Source organism: Electrophorus electricus, chromosome 3 (assembly GCF_041902795.1).
Source record: "Electrophorus electricus isolate QZ-2024a chromosome 3, ASM4190279v1, whole genome shotgun sequence".
Taxonomy (NCBI): Eukaryota; Metazoa; Chordata; class Actinopteri; order Gymnotiformes; family Gymnotidae; genus Electrophorus; species Electrophorus electricus.
Genome location: NC_137499.1, coordinates 40,091,991 through 40,111,990, shown reverse-complemented (window position 1 = coordinate 40,111,990; position 20,000 = coordinate 40,091,991). Strand labels below are relative to the sequence as shown.

Genomic DNA, 20,000 nt, shown 5'->3' with positions numbered 1-20,000 from the left:
AGAGAGAGAGAGACTCAAAGCCATGGTTGAGAGACTGGTAGGGGGTATGTGGGTGAGAGAGACCAGGAGGAGGTTCCTCACAATGTGAAGGTTTCGTTCCACGTGGGGTTTAAGCAGCACTTGATGGTCTTGGTCTTCTGTTTGCTCTCACTCTTGGGGTCTGGGATCAGCTTCAGTTTCACGTACGGGTCGGACAGGCCGTTTGGATCCATGGGCACCAGGTTCTTTGCCTCTTTAACTAAACAAACCAATCACAAACAACACCCTATAAACCTCTCTACACAACACCCTACACAACACACTATAAACCACTCTACACAACACTCTACACAACACACTATAAACCATTCTACACAACACCCTACACAACACCCTATAAACCACTCTACACAACACCCTATAAACCATTCTACACAACACCCTACACAACACCCTATAAACCACTCTACACAACACCCTATAAACCATTCTACACAACACCCTACACAACACCCTATAAACCTCTCTACACAACACCCTACACAACACCCTATAAACCACTCTACACAACACCCTATAAACCATTCTACACAACACCCTACACAACACCCTATAAACCTCTCTACACAACACCCTACACAACACACTATAAACCACTCTACACAACACTCTACACAACACCCTATAAACCACTCTACACAACACCCTATAAACCATTCTACACAACACCCTACACAACACCCTATAAACTTCTCTACTCAACACTCTATAAACCACTCTACACAACACCCTATAAACTTCTTTACACAACACCCTATAAACCACTCTAAACAACACCCCACACAACACCCTATAAACCAATCTACACAACACCCTATAAACCTCTCTACACAACACCCTACACAACACCCTATAAACCTCTCTACACAACACCCTACACAACACCCTATAAACTACTCTACACAACACCCTACACAACACCCTATAAATCACTCTACACAACACCCTATAAACCTCTCTACACAACACCTTATACAACACCCTATAAACCACTCTACACAACACCCTACACAACACCCTATTATAAACCACTCTACACAACACTCTACACAACACACTATAAACCACTCTACACAACACCCTATAAACTACTCTACACAACACCCTACACAACACCCTATAAATCACTCTACACAACACCCTATAAACCACTCTACACAACACCCTACACAACACCCTATAAACCACTCTACACAATACGCTACACAACACCCTATAAACCACTCGGATCGGACAGGCCGGACCAGTTTTCTGGTGTGAGCAAATGTATTTATTTCTTCACAATGGGGTAGTGGTTTAAGATAGTTGTCAGTTACATGTATATTAGATTTTTAATTATTATTTAGTTGGAGATATTTTAGATTTTGCTTCTTCTCCATGTCTGGTCTAATTCTTGACAAGTCATAATTTTTTGATGAATGATTTCTCTAAAAAAGCAATCATTTGTTAATTAGTAAGTCTGGGATATACCATATGGGTGTACACGGACAGGGCTTCTAATTTTGCTGATGTATTAGTTTTAAAACAATAGTATCAGCATAAATGAAATATCCAAACACTGTCCCTGCTTCATCATCATCACATCATCATCATCACATCATCACAACATCATATCACCACATTATCATCATCATCACCATCATCATCTTCTTCATTACATAATCACATCATCATCATCCTCCTCCTCCTCATCATCATCATCCTCCTCCTCCTCCTCCTCCTCATCGTCATCATCATCCTCATCCTACTCATCATCATCATCATCATCATCATCATCACATCATCACATCTTCCAATTTTGGTTTCTTTTTTTGCTTTGGAAGGATGCTACAAGGCATTATCACAAGGTGATGATGAGGCTGAGCACCCGAACCACATGCAGAAATCATCGCACCCTCCACAACCTGCAGGACTTGGCAACCCCAGCAGTCTTCCCTATATGGTTTGTGACAATGTACCACCTACTATTATCTAAACAAATGATGAACATGTGGTACATCGTTAAACACAGCAGCAGCAGTGGAAAAGCCAAAATCAGTTTCCTTATCAGCAAGTACTTTGGGATCACTCTGTATTACTCTGTATGTATCACTCTATAATTATCACTCTGTATCCCTCTCTGAGTCTTGCTCTATACTATCACTCTGTACCTATCACTTTGTATCATTCTGTATCACTTTGTATCACTCCGTATCACTTTGTATTACTCTGTACCTATCACTTTGAGTATCACTCTGTATCACTTCATTTCACATTGTACCTATCACTCTGTGAGTATCACTCTATATCATTCTGTATCACTTTCTACCAAGCACTCTGTGAGTATCACTCTTTATCACTCTTTGAGTATCACTCTGTATCACTTCATATCACTCTGTACCTATCACTGTGAGTATCACTCTCTATCACTCTGTACCTATCAATCTGTATCACTCTTTATCACTTCATATCATTCCATACCTATCACTCTGTATCACTGAGTATCACTCTGTATCACTTCATATCACTTTGCGAGTATCACTCTGTATCACTTCATATCACTCTGTATCTATCACTCTTTGAGTATCACTTTATATCACTCTGTAAGTATTGTACCTATCACTCTGAGTATCACTTTGTATCACTCTGTAAGTATCACTCTGTATCACTCTGAAGGTGGACTTTAAACTTTAGATATGAAGGCGGAAACATGATAATACAGTATCATACTGGTTAATATATTTAACCTTTCCAATATTCTGCTGTTTTAAGAAGCTATTTATGTATAAATGGTATTATTCAAAATACATCTTATGCTGTTTACATGGTCTGATTGGCAGGGTGATTCTCGTGACATTCGCTTCAAAGCTCCAAATCTAAACACAAACATTAGATGCCAAATATGCTGTGACTGGTTGCCTACAGTTGTGGCAAAAGAAGTATTCAGCTACACCACTGCTTTAAGGGTCTGACAGTGATAAACTGATGCTATAATATTGGATATAATCTGTCCTAATCCTAATCCCATGCATGCACCGGACACTCCCCTGTTGTCCAGCAGGGCGGCGATGTGCAGGGCCCAGGAAGGTGCTGGGTATTACACCCTTAATTAGTGTTGACCCTCAGCACTTGACTAGCTCACCAATTATTCTCAAGAGAACAAAGGAGCCTCGAGATTTGAGCAGTCAGCAACATTTGCATAACGAGTGAAGGTAGTCTGGTCTGTTCATTAGGGAAGCACGTGTATAAGACAGAAAGACAAAGAGAGAATGTGTGTATGTGTGTGTGTGTGTGTACCAGCTAATGACTGTTACACATAGCAGACTGATGAAGAGCAGACAGATGAAGGAACATCAAGGGGGTGGAAGAGAGGATACAGGGACAGCAGTCAACAGCGAAGAACAGCAGATTACACACACATGCAAATTACGGAACCTGCAGATTATGGAGACTTGCATATTATAGAACCTCACAGATTATAGAGACTCGCAGATTATAGAGACCTGCAGATTATAGAGACCTGCAGATTATAGAGACTCGCAGATTATAGAGACCTGCAGATTATGGGGACCTGCAGATTATGGGGACCTGCAGATTATAGAGACCTGCAGATTATGGGGACCTACAGATTATGGGGACCTGCAGACTGGGCAGAGACAGCAGTGGCAGGGATGTTAAAATATTTGATGTAGTGGGTTAACCCAGTCATCAGCCTTCTATCCACCCCATAATTCTTACAACTGCAGGACTCAAAATCTGTGGGCAGAGAATTATGATGAATAACTGCACCACACTGCCCCCTACAGGTGTTATAGAATATAACACAGCAGCTGCAGACAGTGGATCGTTTCTTTGTGAGTGGAGTGGCCGTTTAGTGTGTGTTCCACAGTGAGAGCTTATGGGGTCAGCCAGTAGCATGAAGCTAATTTAAGAGTGACAAGGATAGATCCACCCACCCACACACACACACACACACACACACACACACACACAAACTCTCATACACACACACACACACACACACAAATACACACACACACACACACACACACACACACTCAGTTTTAATTGCTAACGGCAACATTCTCGACACTGTCAATGCTCACATCTTAAAGACATTCATCAGCCCAACTGCCACTCTGATGGTTAAACAGAGGGAGAAATGGAGAGAAGGAGTGGGAGGAAAAGAGAGAAAAAGATAGAGTGTGTGTAGGAGGGAATTAGAGATGTAGAGTGTGAGAGAGAGATGAAAGGTGAGAGAAGTGAGGGAGCTCTGTGTACACTGCGGCACTGGCTCATGTATTTATGTTCTGTGAGGTTGAGGTGAGGTATGAGGTATGAGGTCTGATAGGAGTTACGATGAATAACGTACGAGGTATGATGTATGAGGTGAGGTATGACATATGATGTATGAGGTGAGGTATGAGGTATGACGTATGAGATGAGGTATGAGGTATGATGTATGAGGTGAGGTATGAGGTGAGGTATGAGGTATGATGTATAAGGTGAGATATGAGGTATGAGGTGAGGTATGAGGTATGTGGTATGAGGTAAGATATGAGGTATGAGGTGAGATATGAGGTATGAGGTCAGGTATGAGGTATGATGTATGAGGTGAGATATGAGGTATGAGGTGAGATAGGAGGTATGAGGTATGAGGTGAGGTATGAGCTATGAGGTGAGGTATGAGGTGAGATATGAGGTATGAGTTGAGGTATGAGGTGAGGTATGACTGATATGGCACCTCTTTCCTCTCAATGCATGTTTAACAGAGCACCACCCTGCCTCCTGTAATACAATGACAATAAATAAGCATCTATATCAATAGTGGCATATACATCAGTTAAACACCTCCACACACAAATGGCTGGATCAGAGAGTATTATAACACTGTCATAACACTGTCAGAATAGGAACTGACTGCTTTCTTGGCCAAGAACACATGTGAGGAGTTCATCTTGGTGAAATTGCTGCTTATACAGAGGGACAATTCAGCCTATAGAACAAGAAAGTGTTCTTCCAACCAGGCATGTCAACAAAACAAATGATGTGATCGTTCAGTTTGACAGTACCTCTTTCACTATGCAATTCCATAATTACCTCAATTTATTATAGCCATTCTGAAATCTGTAAACAGCCATAAATTATTTCAGGGTTGTGTTTTGTGGCTTAATTAAGCCAGAACATTGGATCTCATTTTAGTTTTTCCACATTTAATCTGCTCTGATGGTTTCCTGCTAGGTACACCTCCCACACCACAGCTCCGTGTGCACAATGCTGCCCTCTGCTGGGCACGCCGCATTGCTCTGTGCGGGTCATGGACACTGCAGCTCCACTGTGCTTGGCTTCAGCGCACTTCTGCCTCTGTTGTAGAACGTGTGGGGAACAGACCACATACTTACAACTGGAGGGGTCATGCCTGAGTGCTGCCATGGAGACACTGATGCTTGTGCAATTGAGACAGTTTGTGAGGGAGTTACAGTACAGTCCAGCACTGCCTAGCTTTAACAAGTAGCCATGTACAAACAAAATGACAGGCATCATCTCATAAAATGACTTCTTTTTATGTATTAAATATTTCACAGCTTTCAACGATACTGGAAAGCTATGGAAATGCATTGTGAAAAAAACAAATTTATTTCGGCTTATGCAGTAGACTACGGAGTTAACATCTCACCGTCTCTTGTAATCTATACTGTGCCGCGCATAGTTTACCACTAGGGGGCAGCAGACACTGGGAAACGCTGCAGCAATGAGGACAAGCAGGATTCCCTTTCCAGATGTTTTGCAATTTCAGTCATGTGTAGTTTGACAAACGAGTCAAATTGGTTACAAATGACTAAATCTACTATTGTATTACAGTGAATGTGAAAGTAAGGTGTGTGAGAGTAGATGAATGATGCATGAACGTTCCACCTGAATGGGCTGTGTGTCCTTCCAGTAGTGACTAGCAGAGTACTACTCTGCTCCTCTTTTTCCCCAAATCTAACTGAGACCTCATAGTTGTGGGAGGAAACTTCTCCAGGCACCTGTACACCCACTCATCGCCCACAAATACTCTGCCCACTCCAACAAGTACTCTGCCAACTTCAATGCCTTCTTGGGATGTACAAACAAACAAACAACCAAAATCAGGTTGGATGTGTTCATAAGAAAAAGGAGACTTGTAGACCAATGATTATGCTGTGTGTGTGTGTGCATGTGTGTGTGTGTATTGTGTGCACGTGTGTATTTTGTGTGTGTGTGTGTGTGTGTGTGAGAGGAGGCAGGAGTGACTCACTGCTAACGGTAAGCACGTTGTTCTTGATCTGGGCGGTGATCTGGATACGACCTCTCCGCTCAGTGTGGTCAGTCCCACACAGGCTCGGCACATTGGCCACACAGCGCTTATGGATGTTCATCATGCAGTCTGGAGAGAGAGAGAGGGAGAGAGAGAGAGAGACAGAGAGAGAGAGAGAGAGAGAGAGAGAGAGAGAGAGACAGAGAGAGACAGAGAGAGAGAGAAAGCGGTTGAGAGTGTTGTACTCCTCCCTGGTCTTCTGTTTTTCCCAGCCCACCTGAGCAGGTGAATCCAGCTCCAGGGAGATTGTGGTAGGACATGCTTGTCCAGAGAGGGCAATGCAGAGATTCTCCTCATACAGTGGATGAGTGTGTGTGGTTTAAACACTAATGACGGCCACAGTTCACGGAACGCCCAGAGCATTCCGTTTGTTCCAAGCAAGCACTCATTCAAAGAAACTAAGACACACAGAATATAACAATAAAACACACACACTGAACATACTCAATTAAACCATTTCTTTACCTCACCTACATTCCACCTCATCTCTCTCTTTCTCTCACTCATACACACACACGCACACACATGTGCACACACACACACACACGCGCGCACGCTCACTCATACACCCACTCTGCTTCCTGAGGCACTGAAGCACACCTCCACAGTTCAGGCAGAAAGGTGCTGGAAAAAGATCACTAGTTGTAATGTAAACAGTGTGGAGGACTATCACACACACACACACACACACATGCAGGCATGCATACATGCAGACGCACATGCATGCACACACACAAGATCAGACACAAACATAGTAAGGGTAATATATGGGGAAACTAAACAGGCAGAATTATAGCTCTCGCACAGCTCTGTGTCAGGACTCATATAAAGATCCACCCGTCTCCCTGTCCAGCTGTCTGCCTGTGCACCTGTCTGTTAGCCTAGTCGTCTCTGCGTCCACCTGTCTGTCGGTGTGTCTGGGAAGCAGTTTGAGGCTCGTGTGTTTGAGGCTTGCTGCCAAGTGATGGATGAGCGAAGCATTCTGAATGTTTTATGTATCGGACATTTGATAAGTGGCTGGTGAATGTGAGATGGAAAACCTTTTCCTGCTGACATCATGGCGAAATATGGGGTCTGATATTCTGCACAGAGTTCCCTCCTGATCACGCACTGAACATCTACACCTCATATCTGTCATTACGTAACCCATGTAATTCATTATGTAATCGATGCAACCTATTATGACGCGTAACTTTTTATATCACTTCTAAACGCAGTTAATCCATTATGTCATTATGTAACCCATGAGACCTATTATGGAATTGTGCAACTCATGTAAGTCATTTATGTAACTCAACTTTTTTGGGATTGTTTCAGACTAACAACCAAAGTCTAAGTGTTCGTTTTTTAGGGAACGTGGTGAGAGGTGGCATGTAAAGGCCATTATGTGAGAGTATGACCATCTTCTGAGGTCTCAGGCCTGCAGGATCATCACTGAGCTCTAACAGTCTCACAGCAAACAGAGTCAGCGGCGAGCTTGAGCATTAGAGTGACACACCCATGTTCTCCGGAAAGTGAATGCACATAACCGCTGCGACCAGTTATGGACCACTATGACCAGCGGCTACCATCAGTTACTGTGGGAGTGGGAGAGTCTCTTCACAGGCCGTGCCTCCCTGCTCGGCTGTGGGCGGTGCGGGTTACTCACGGTCGCATCGCATGCCCTGGTGGATGAGGCCGTACAGCAGGGAGCCACAGTGGTCGCAGAAGGTGGGGCTGGAGTATGTGTGCACCTTGAACTTGTGCTTGCTGCGGGGATCCTGCAGAGGTGGAGCAAAGGGCTGCGCATCATCAAGGAGGAAAACAAACGTTCAACAGCAAGTATCACAGGATAGACAGGCAGGGGGTGTGGCCACATAGGAGGACACACTCCAACACCTGCATGCATTATTCACAGAACAGGGTCTCCAATAGAAGTGGCGTGACAGAGAGACGGGTTAATGTTCAACAGAGTGTAATGAGCCCATGACACACACACACACACACTCACACACACACACACACACACACACACACACAGACTCACAAACACACACACACACACACACACACACAGACTCACACACACACACACACACACACACACACACAGACTCACACACAGACTCACACAAACACACACACACACACACATACACACACACACACGCACACACACACACACACACACACACACTCACACTCACACACACTCTCACACACACACACACACACACTCAATTTGTTGTTTGATGTGACATGAAGAAATGCCCAAAACAGTGCTTATTGGTTGCCATCCAGCGTGACTTGCTTCTCATTTGCATAAAGTTGATCATTTTTAAATTACATATACGTATAGATAGGTACAAATGTATAACCCTATAACCCCATGTTCTGATGTGGGTGTATGTTTGTCGGTTTTAAAGTCTAGATGATGGCCGGGGCCAGGCAGATATCACACACACACACACACACACACACACACACACACACACACACACACATGCGCACACACGCACGCATACAAACACACGCACACGGACTTACTCATGCACACACAGAGGAGGGCAGTTACACTAGTGGTGTGAAAGAAGCAGCTGACATTTGAGAGGAACTTATAGAATGAACACAGGAAGTAGGAGTGGTCACACAGGAATTTGTGTTTAAAGTACAGTAATAACAAACTACACTATTATTACACTGTTAGCATATACCACACTACACAATTATTACTCTGTTAGCATACACCACACTACACTATTATTACACTGTTGTTAGCATACACCACGCAACAATATTATTACACTGTTGTTAGCAGACACCACACTACACTATTATTACTCTCTTGTTAGCGTACATCACGCAACACTATTATTACACTGTTGTTACTGCACACCACACTACACTATTATTACACTGTTGTTAGTGTACATCACCCTACACTATTATTACACTGTTGTTAGCGTACAACTACACTATTATTACACTGTTGTTAGTGTTCACCACACTACACTATTATTACACTGTTGTTAGTGTACATCACCCTACACTATTATTACACTGTTGTTAGCATACACCACACAACACTAGTATTACACTGTTGTTAGAATATGACACACTACACTATTATTACACTGTTAGTGTACACCACACTACACTATGATTACACTGTTAGTGTGCACCACACTACACTATTATTACACTGTTATTATCATACACCATACTACACTATTATTACACTCTTGTTAAACTATGACACACTACACTATTATTACACTGTTGTTATCATACACCACACTACACAATTATTACTCTGTTAGCATACACCACACTACACTATTATTACACTGTTGTTAGCAGACACCACACTACACTGTTACACTGTTGCTAGCGTACACCACACTACACTATTATTACACTCTTGTTAAAATATGACACACTACACTATTATTACACTGTTAGTATACACCACACTACACTATTATTACACTGTTGTTAGAATATGACACACTATACTATTATTACACTGTTAGTTTACACCATACTACACTATTATTACACTGTTGTTATCATACACCACACTACACTATTATTACACTGTTGTTAGCAGACACCACACTACACTATTATTACACTGTTGCTAGCGTACACCACACTACACTATTATTACACTCTTGTTAAAATATGACACACTACACTATTATTACAGTTAGTGTACACCACACTACACTATTATTACACTGTTGTTAGCAGACACTACACTATTATTACACTGTTGCTAGTGTACACCACACTACACTATTATTACACTCTTGTTAAAATATGACACACTACACTATTATTACAGTTAGTGTACACCACACTACACTATTATTACACTGTTGTTAGCATACACCACACTACACTATTACCCTGTTGTTAGCGTACAACTACACTAATATTACACTTTTGTTAGTGTACACCACACAACACTGTTATTATACTGTTGTTAGCGTACAACACTACACTGTTATTATACTGTTGTTAGCGTACACCACACTACACTATTATTACACTGTTGCTAGCGTACACCACACTACACTATTATTACACTCTTGTTCAAATATGACACACTACACTATTATTACAGTTAGTGTACACCACACTACACTATTATTACACTGTTGTTAGCATACACCACACTACACTATTACCCTGTTGTTAGCGTACAACTACACTAATATTACACTTTTGTTAGCGTACAGCACACTACACTATTATTACACTGTTGTTAGCGTACAGCACACTACACTATTATTACACTGTTGTTAGCGTACAGCACACTACACTATTATTACACTGTTGTTAGCGTACAGCACACTACACTATTATTACACTGTTGTTAGCGTACACCACACTACACTATTATTACACTGTTGTTAGCGTACAGCACACTACACTATTATTACACTGTTGTTAGTGTACAGCACACTACACTATTATTATACTATTGTTAGCGTACAACACACTACACTATTATTACACTGTTGTTAGCGTACAGCACACTACACAAGGCAGGTATTACAGTAGATTGATATTAACCTACTCTGCTATTACAGTAGACAAGTATTATACTAAACTGTTATTACAGTACAGTATTATTACAGTACACTGGCATTACAAACGGATATTCTAATGGGTACCAGCAGCACCAGCAAGTCTTTATTCAGCTCCATGCACACACACACACACACACACACACACACACACACACACACACACATACACACACATATATACACACACACACACACACACACACACACATACACACACATACACACACACACATACACACACACACACACACACACATATATACACACACACACACACACACACACACACACACACTCACACACACACACAAAAGACTAACAGGTTGCTTGAGTGAACAGAGACACTACACCGTGGCAGTGTTGCATGAGAGAAGAATTCTCCAACCTTGTGGCCTTCACTGCGTTACTATGGTGACAGCCAAAGCCCCGTGTCCAGCTTCAGGTGTGTGTGTTTGTATGCTTGTAGAGGAGAGAGACGGCTGTGTGTGTGTGTGTGTGTGTGTGTGTGTGTGTGAGACAGGAAGCGAGAGGGAAACAGGAGGAAATACCACCCAGCTCTATATATCTCAAACACCTTCATCTCCTCCTCCTCCTCCTCCTTCCGTCTCCCATATCTTACACCCATTAGAAGCAAAGCCAGTGCTCCTGTTTCAGAACCAGAATAAGAACCACATTGTTTCATCATGCAGGTTACACATACGAGCAGTTTGTCTTGGTGAGTGCAGACACGCATGATGTGGGACACAAACAGAGCAAACAACTCTACAGTCCATTCAGAAATCTTCAGGAGTATCCAAGACATCTCTCTTATTACCCCAGCCCCAAACACAGCTCACCACAAACCAGAACAACACACACACACACACACATTTGTTCCTAACGCGCTGAGACAGGCAGACACAGGTTCTGCTCAGCAACAGCGTGACGCTCAGCTTTCCAGTGAAAGCAAGAAAGCAATTCCTTAAATAACAGACAGAGACTGCAGCAGGATAAGCACACAGTGCACAACAGCAGGGCCATGCTGACTGCACACACACACAATCATCTGCCAAAAAACACACACACAGACTGCCTTTATTCCCACACACACACACAGACTGCCTTTATACACACACACAGACTGCCTTTATACATACACACACGCACACACAGATGGCCTTTCTCACACACACACACACACACACACACACTCACACACACACACACAGACTGCCTTTATACACACACACACACACAAACACACACACACACACACACAGACTGTCTTTATACACTCACACAGACTGCCTTTATACACTCACACACACATGCACACACAGACGGCCTTTCTCACACACACACACACACACACAGACTGCCTTTATACACACACACACACACACACACAGACTGCCTTTGTACACACACACACAAAAACACACACACAGACTGCCTTTATATACACACACACAAAGACTGTCTTCACATACAAGCACACACACAGACTGCCTTCATACACACACACAAAGACTGTCTTCACACACAAGTACACAAACACACAGACTGCCTTTATACACACACACACACACACACACACGCACAAACACACAGACTGCCTTTAGACACACACACACACACACACACAGACTGCCTTTATATACACACACACACACACACACACACACACACACACACACACACACACAGACTGCCTTTATACACACACACACACACGCACACACACACACAGACTGCCTTTATACACACACACACACACACACACACACACACAGACTGCCTTTATACACACACACACACACACACACGCACAAACACACACACAGGGACTGCCTTTATACACACACACAGAGAGACTGCCTTTATACACACACACGCACACACAGACTGCCTTTATACACACACACACACACACACGCACACACACACAGACACACAGACTGCCTTTATACACACACACAGACTGCCTTTATACACACACACCCACACCAACACACAGACTGCCTTTATACACACACACACACACACACACACACACACACACACGCATGCACACAGACAGCCTTTCTCACACACACATGCACATACACACTGTCTTCATACATACAGACACATACACTCACACAGATTGTGCACACATGAACATGCTTTACACACACTCACAATCACATCACACACCTCCTTGCCAAAATCTGCACAGGGCGATCAGCCAATCAGGAAGTGGTGTTTATGACAGCACTAACGTGATTATGTAAATGCCTGCCTGATTCTATTAAAAAAGGAACCAATCAGCATTCAGAGAAAGAGCTGTATTTATAGCCACCACCCACTAGGATGGATCAGTAAGCATGTCTGTGACCAGCCTGCTTTGATTTAAAAGAAAATGACAGTTGGGAAACTTCCAGAAAGGGTCTTGTGAATGGGAGAAAGACTCCTGAAGCCCTGAATCCGCCACACCAAAGGGGTTTGGCTGGTACAGAGAAGACTGAGCTACACGAAGAGAAGACTGGGGTGGGAGGCCCCTGCTTATCATCCTGCCCCTCACAGGCAAGCGGACAAGCAAACCACCAAACCAAACAACCATACAGATCACAAAACAGACATCAAAACCGCCGACCGAGCAGACAACCAGACAGACAACCGAACAAGAACTAAACACAACTCAACAAAAAGCTGAACAGACAACCGACCAAGCACACACAGTCACACACACTCGCACACACACACACCTGCAGACATGTTCTGACCCAACCATCCCCCTCGGAACAAGTGACTCACCTCTCTAGGTGTGAGGGGGAGGCAGTGGAAATGAAAAATGAAAGCTCAGTTAGAGTTTCTCTGAGAGAGAGGCAGAGAAAGGCAGAGAGAGAGAGAGGCAGAGAGAGAGAGGTAGAGCGAGAGAGGTAGAGCAAGAGAGGTAGAGAGGTAGAGTGAGAGAGACAGAGACAGAGAGGCAGAGAGAGAGAGGCAGAGCGAGAGAGGCAAAGAGAGAGGTAGAGCGAGAGAGGCAGAGAGACAGAGGCAGAGAGAGAGAGGGAGAGCGAGAGAGGCAGAGTGAGAGAGGCAGAGAGAGAGAGGTAGAGCGAGAGAGGTAGAGCAAGAGAGGTAGAGAGGTAGAGTGAGAGAGACAGAGACAGAGAGGCAGAGAGAGAGAGGCAGAGCGAGAGAGGCAAAGAGAGAGGTAGAGCGAGAGAGGCAGAGAGACAAGTAGAGCGAGAGAGGTAGAGCGACAGAGGCAGAGAGAGAGAGGGAGAGCGAGAGAGGCAGAGAGAGAGAGGCAGAGAGAGAGAGGTAGAGTGAGAGAGGCAGAGAGAGAGGCAGAGAGAGAGAGGTAGAGTGAGAGAGGTAGAGCGAGAGAGGCAGAGCGAGAGAGGCAGAGCGAGAGAGGTAAAGCGAGAGAGGCAGAGCGAGAGAGGCAGAGGGAGAGAGGCAGAGAGAGCGAGGTAGAGCGAGAGGCAGAGAGAGAGAGAGGTAGTGTGAGAGAGGCAGAGAGAGAAAGGCAGAGAGAGAAAGGCAGAGGGAGAGAGGCAGAGCAAAAGAATGGAGAGAGAAAAAGAAAGAGAGGGAGGGAGAGAGCTTTTTATGTGATGGTTTCCAGGGGAAACGACCCCCTCCCCCCCTCCTGTGAATGATGGCTTTGAGAAGCAAAGGGTTAACAGAGCAATTACATCCATGAGCTGTCAGGGCGCCACAATTCATATGCATTATTACACAAACACACACACACACACACACACACACACACACACACACACACAGGGCTTTCTCCCGTCTCTCTGGCGTCTGCTGTGGGCGGGTTCGTGTCAGACACGTGCCTGCCTGACGTGCTCCGTACTGAATGTAGGTTTAATGAGAATCTGCCGCGCCCCAGGAGAACGATTAATTAACCCACTTCTATAATGAAGCCCCAATCGAGAGCCTCTGAAGACAACCGCAACCCTCCTGCTGCTCTGACATTGACTATATTTACGCCTGCGCGCTTCCCCAGGTGCCTCTGCACAGGCAAACTGGCAGATTTACGCGCCGAGATGAGCGACAGTGTCGGAGGGCAGCGAATTCATTAGACAGACGCCGTTGCTTTGTGAGAACAGGGACGGTTGGTATTTCTGGTCCACTGGAGAGCAGGACTGGGAGAAAGGAGGACGCAGACGAGAGGATGAACGGAGAAGTCTGGAAGGAGCTCCGGCGACGTCCCACCCACGCCCGCCATTCTGGAACATTCCCGCTGGTAGTGGGAGCTGTCGCCCAGCGTCAGGGCCTCTGTGTGCAGGTGGGAAACGCAGTCTCACAGTGGCAAAACCCTGGGGGGCTCAGGGCTGAGAGCAGAAGGGTCATTTCAGGAGGCGCAGAGACACCAGCCAAATGGAACGCAGAGCAGCTACAGTGATAAAGAACCTCTCAGCCTCCCCTAAAGCAGAGGGAGTGCTCAAGTGGGATTTTAGCACTCCTCTTTAGCTGTGACAGAACAAGCAGAGAGACCTGCTGGTGAGACCAGGCTTGGGAGATGTGGTTGGTGAAATCTTTACTAGTGAGACTGAGCTGGTGAAACCTACCTGGGGAGACCAGGCTGGGGAGACAATTCTAGCGAGATCAGGCTGGAAGGACCAGGCTGAGCAGATCTGGTGGTGTAGGTCTGAGTTGGTTAATTCAAAGCTCTGTTAGAAGCAGGCCCCTCCCCCCTGAGCCACGCCCACACTTCTGTACCTACTAGATCATATGCAGACTTACACATCTTGCATGACCCTGAGCTCAGGGGTCAGACAAACTGTTAGGGAGAGCTGACTCAGAGCCCACTGGGTTGGACAGCTCCAGAACTTTCTGCAGGATGCTGGGAAACCTTATAGAGATACCTCACAACATCTGCAACTACCTAACACACTCCTATCTAACACACTCCTAGCTAACACACTTTTCCCTAACATATTCTTCCATAATGTTCTCCTACCTAACACACTGTTGCACTCACTGTCAAACTGATCGGTTCAGATAAGAAAAACAGCTCACACACCTGCTTTCCCATTCATCACATGATGCAGTGATGTGAACCCACACACACAGCCCCACAGAGAAACACACACACACACACACACACACACACACACACACACACACACACACACACACACACACACACACACACAAACACACCACACAAAGAAACACACACACACCCCCGCACAGAGAAACACACACACACACACACACACACACAGAAACACATAAACACACCACACAAAGAAACACACACACCCCCATACAAAGAAACACACACACACACACACACAGAGAAACACAAACACACCACACACAGAGAAACACAAACACACCACACACAGAGAGACAGAAACACAGACACGCACACACAAATATCCCCACATACACCCAGAGAAACACACACACAGAAACACCCCCACACAGAGCATCTCAGACACACACAGAAATATCCCCCCTCCAAACACACAGAGAAACACACACACACACAACACAAAAAACCACACACACACACCCATACAAAGAAACACACCCACACAAACACGCACACACACACACCCACACAGAAACACACACACACACAGAGAATCGCACACACGTACACACAAACACAGAGAAACACCCACAAAGAGAATCACACACACACACACACAGAAACACCACACACATCCCCACACACACATACACACCCACATAGCCAGAGACACACACACATAAAGAAATCACACACTAAAAGAATGACGCATTAGCAGAGAGAGACAGACAGCACTGTAAGACAAAAGAGGAAAGGTCAAGTTACTCACGTCAGAGGCAGGACCCTTATCGGCTCCAGGACAGGAGAACGTGACAAACTCATGGCATCGCTTATGTACCACAAAACAGCAAACTGAGAGAGAGAGAGAGAGAGAGAGAGAGAGAGAGAGAGAGAGAGAGATTGTGAGAATCAGATCCCAAAGCTCCATACTTCTGTGTAACTGGTCGCCATCATGATTCTGCTTTCACCAGGATTTGGTGTCACACCCTGAACCCTCCTCACCCTGAACCCTATACCCCCAACCCAACACACTGGTCCCTAATCTCACCCTGAACCCTACACACCCAACCCAACACACTGGTCCCTAATCTCACCCTGAACACTACACACCCAACCCAACACACTGGTCCCTAATCTCACCCTGAACCCTACACACCCAACCCAACACACTGGTCCCTAATCTCACCCTGAACCCTACACACCCAACCCAACACACTGGTCCCTAATCTCACCCTGAACCCTACGCACCCAACCCAGCGCACTCACTGTGATTAATGTTACTGGCAGATTCTGCTCATGTGCTTTACCACACAGACAAAACACCCTGGTCGTGCTCACTTCTGTTATTCACATTCAGCCCTGACCTACACTGGACACACTCTGTTCATCTCTCTCTCACACACACACACACACACACACACCAGTGTTTTTTCCATAATACACTGAAGAACAGTGTGTTTTGAAATATATGTTTGAATGCAAGTCAAACTGGCCCCAGACCAGATTACTGTCTGCTCTGAGCGTTTCTTTATGACATGGCATGTATGCTTCTGTCTTCACCCTCAGACAATAACTCAGCACCTCTCACTACCCCCACAGAGCTGAGGGAGAATCAGAGGTAGAGAGAAAACAAGAGAGAAAGAAGAAGAAAGACAGGACGTGTGTGTGTGTGTGTGTGTGTGTGTGTGTGTGTGTGTGTGTGTGTGTGTGTGTGTGTGTGCGAGGGAGAAAGAGAATGTGTGTGAGTGGGAGTTTAGAAAGCTGAATTGTGCAGAACAAATTCGCTCGGCTCTGTGACCATATGGTGCGTTAAAATTTGCTCTTTTTATTAGCATGGAGGAATCCAAAAAAATCGGCTAAACCACTATAATTAGTGAAGTGCAAGACAAACAGTGTCACCAAACAGCTTCTGTTGCTGTGAGGAACCTGAAGGCCCTTTGAGGTCTGAGATTCAGAGATCCACAGAACTGTTTCAGGCATCTCCAACTATCTGCAATACCAGACATAAAAACCAGTTCTGCAGTCTAGACCCACTTAAAGACATGACTACTTCTTAACTGGGGAGAACACTCACACAGAAAAAACACACAGTATCATACTGGGCTTTCGACGCTTGTAGCTGGGATAATACAGGGAGGTCGGTATAGTGTAGTGAGGGTGGGATAGTGTAGTGTGGTAGGTAAAGTGTGTAGTGTTGTAGGTATAGTGTAGTGTGCTAGGTATAGTGTGTAGTGTTGTAGGTATAGTGTAGTGTGCTAGGTATAGTGTAGTGTTGTAGGTATAGTGTAGTGTGCTAGGTATAGTGTGTAGTGTTGTAGGTATAGTGTAGTGTGCTAGGTATAGTGTAGTGTTGTAGGTATAGTGTAGTGTGCTAGGTATAGTGTGTAGTGTTGTAGGTATAGTGTAGTGTGCTAGGTATAGTGTAGTGTTGTAGGTATAGTGTAGTGTGCTAGGTATAGTGTGTAGTGTTGTAGGTATAGTGTAGTGTGCTAGGTATAGTGTAGTGTTGTAGGTATAGTGTAGTGTGCTAGGTATAGTGTGTAGTGTTGTAGGTATAGTGTAGTGTGCTAGGTATAGTGTAGTGTTGTAGGTATAGTGTAGTGAGGTTGGGATACTGTACTGTTGTAGGTATAATGTGCAGTGTTGTAGGTATAGTGCAGTGTGGTAAGTATAGTGTGTAATGTGGTAGGTATAGTGTAGTGTGGTAGTGTGTAGTGTGGTAGGTATTGTGTAGAGTGGTAGGTATAGTGTGTAGTGTGGTGGGTATAGTGTAGTGTGGTAGGTATAGTGTAGTGTGGTGGGTATAGTGTAGTGTGGTAGGTATAGTGTAGTTGTGGTGGGTATAGTATAGTGTGGTAGGTATAATGTGTAGTGTGGTGGGTATAGTGTAGTGTGGTAGGTATTGTGTAGTGTGGTAGGTATAGTGTGTAGTGTGGTAGGTAACCATGCTACTGGTTCTGAGGAGGACCGAGGTTCAAACCTTTGTCCAGTGAAGGACACCACACTGTAAGAGCTCTATAACACTATAGAAATTGCTGTGGATAAGATAAACATACAAAGTTCTAATCCTTTCCTGTACTGGATTACATAGTCCTCCTAACTGGGTGTGGGGTGTTTGCTGTGAGGGTTTCTCCCTCTAGGGTAAGTCAGTAGGGCCTAGGGTATGCACCTGTGTGGGAGGGGTGTATCAGGGATGGTGTGCTGGTCTCTGTACAGCGGTGAGATGCTGGCTCACATACCAGTCTGCTCACATATGGTGTACAGCCTGATCCGACCTTTCATAATTAAACATGCCATTAAATATCCATGCACAAAGAGCAGCAGAAAGACAGGGGACCCGCCAAAGTCCAGCCACAGTCCTGCCACAGCACCATCATAACTCTCACTGTAACTGGAGCACAAACTCAGTTATTTCAGAGAGTGAAATCACTTCTGGATTGTGCACCGCAGCTGGTGCACTCACAGACACACACTAGAGTCCTCCCACACACTTGTACACTTAACCCCCAAACACACACACACACACACACACACACACACACACACACACACACACACACACTTATAGATATGTGCACACACATATATTCAAACACACATATTCGCACACATCACACATGCATACACACACATACACATAGACACACACACACACACACTTAAGCACACACACCCACACAAACACCCACATACCAACTCCTGTGGAGAACTCTGAGAACTCTAGCGGCTACTTCAGGGGTGCTCCAGAAAACCCTCCATAATGTTTCACACTGGAGTCTCCACACTGTTCACACAGTCCCAGGCCATCAGAGCCTAGGCAGATGGGACATTACCTCCACTCGCCAGGGTTACTCCAGATTAGGAGAAGGGAGAAGTGAGCTCCTTCAGTCTGGGAGATTGGGGATTAGATCTGGGAGATTATGGATTAGGAGGGGGAAGGGTGAGTCTGCACATGGAGACCAAATTAAACATATCTGAAGAGTTTAGAGCTCTGTGTGCTTTGTATGTTCCATATGTCTGTGTGTTCTGTCTGTCAGATAAA

General features: G+C 44.8%; 1 protein-coding gene across 4 annotated transcripts in view; it reads right to left on the bottom strand.

Annotated features, from left to right (window-relative positions):
- The window catches only part of prkcbb (protein kinase C, beta b), a 96,192-nt gene that overhangs the window by 51,380 nt on the left and 24,812 nt on the right, over positions 1-20,000 (bottom strand). For 2 of the 4 annotated variants that reach the window (XM_035526403.2, XM_035526404.2), the window contains exons 3-6: positions 16,728-16,810; positions 8,007-8,118; positions 6,299-6,427; positions 82-238 (exon numbers count right to left, since the gene is read on the bottom strand). In XM_035526403.2, coding sequence (XP_035382296.1) covers positions 82-238; positions 6,299-6,427; positions 8,007-8,118; positions 16,728-16,810 — 481 coding nt within the window. Of the gene's footprint in view, positions 1-81; positions 239-6,298; positions 6,428-8,006; positions 8,119-16,727; positions 16,811-19,651; positions 19,787-20,000 lie in introns of those variants that run through there. The other 2 variants (XM_081711581.1, XM_081711582.1) reach the window with 2 other exon arrangements.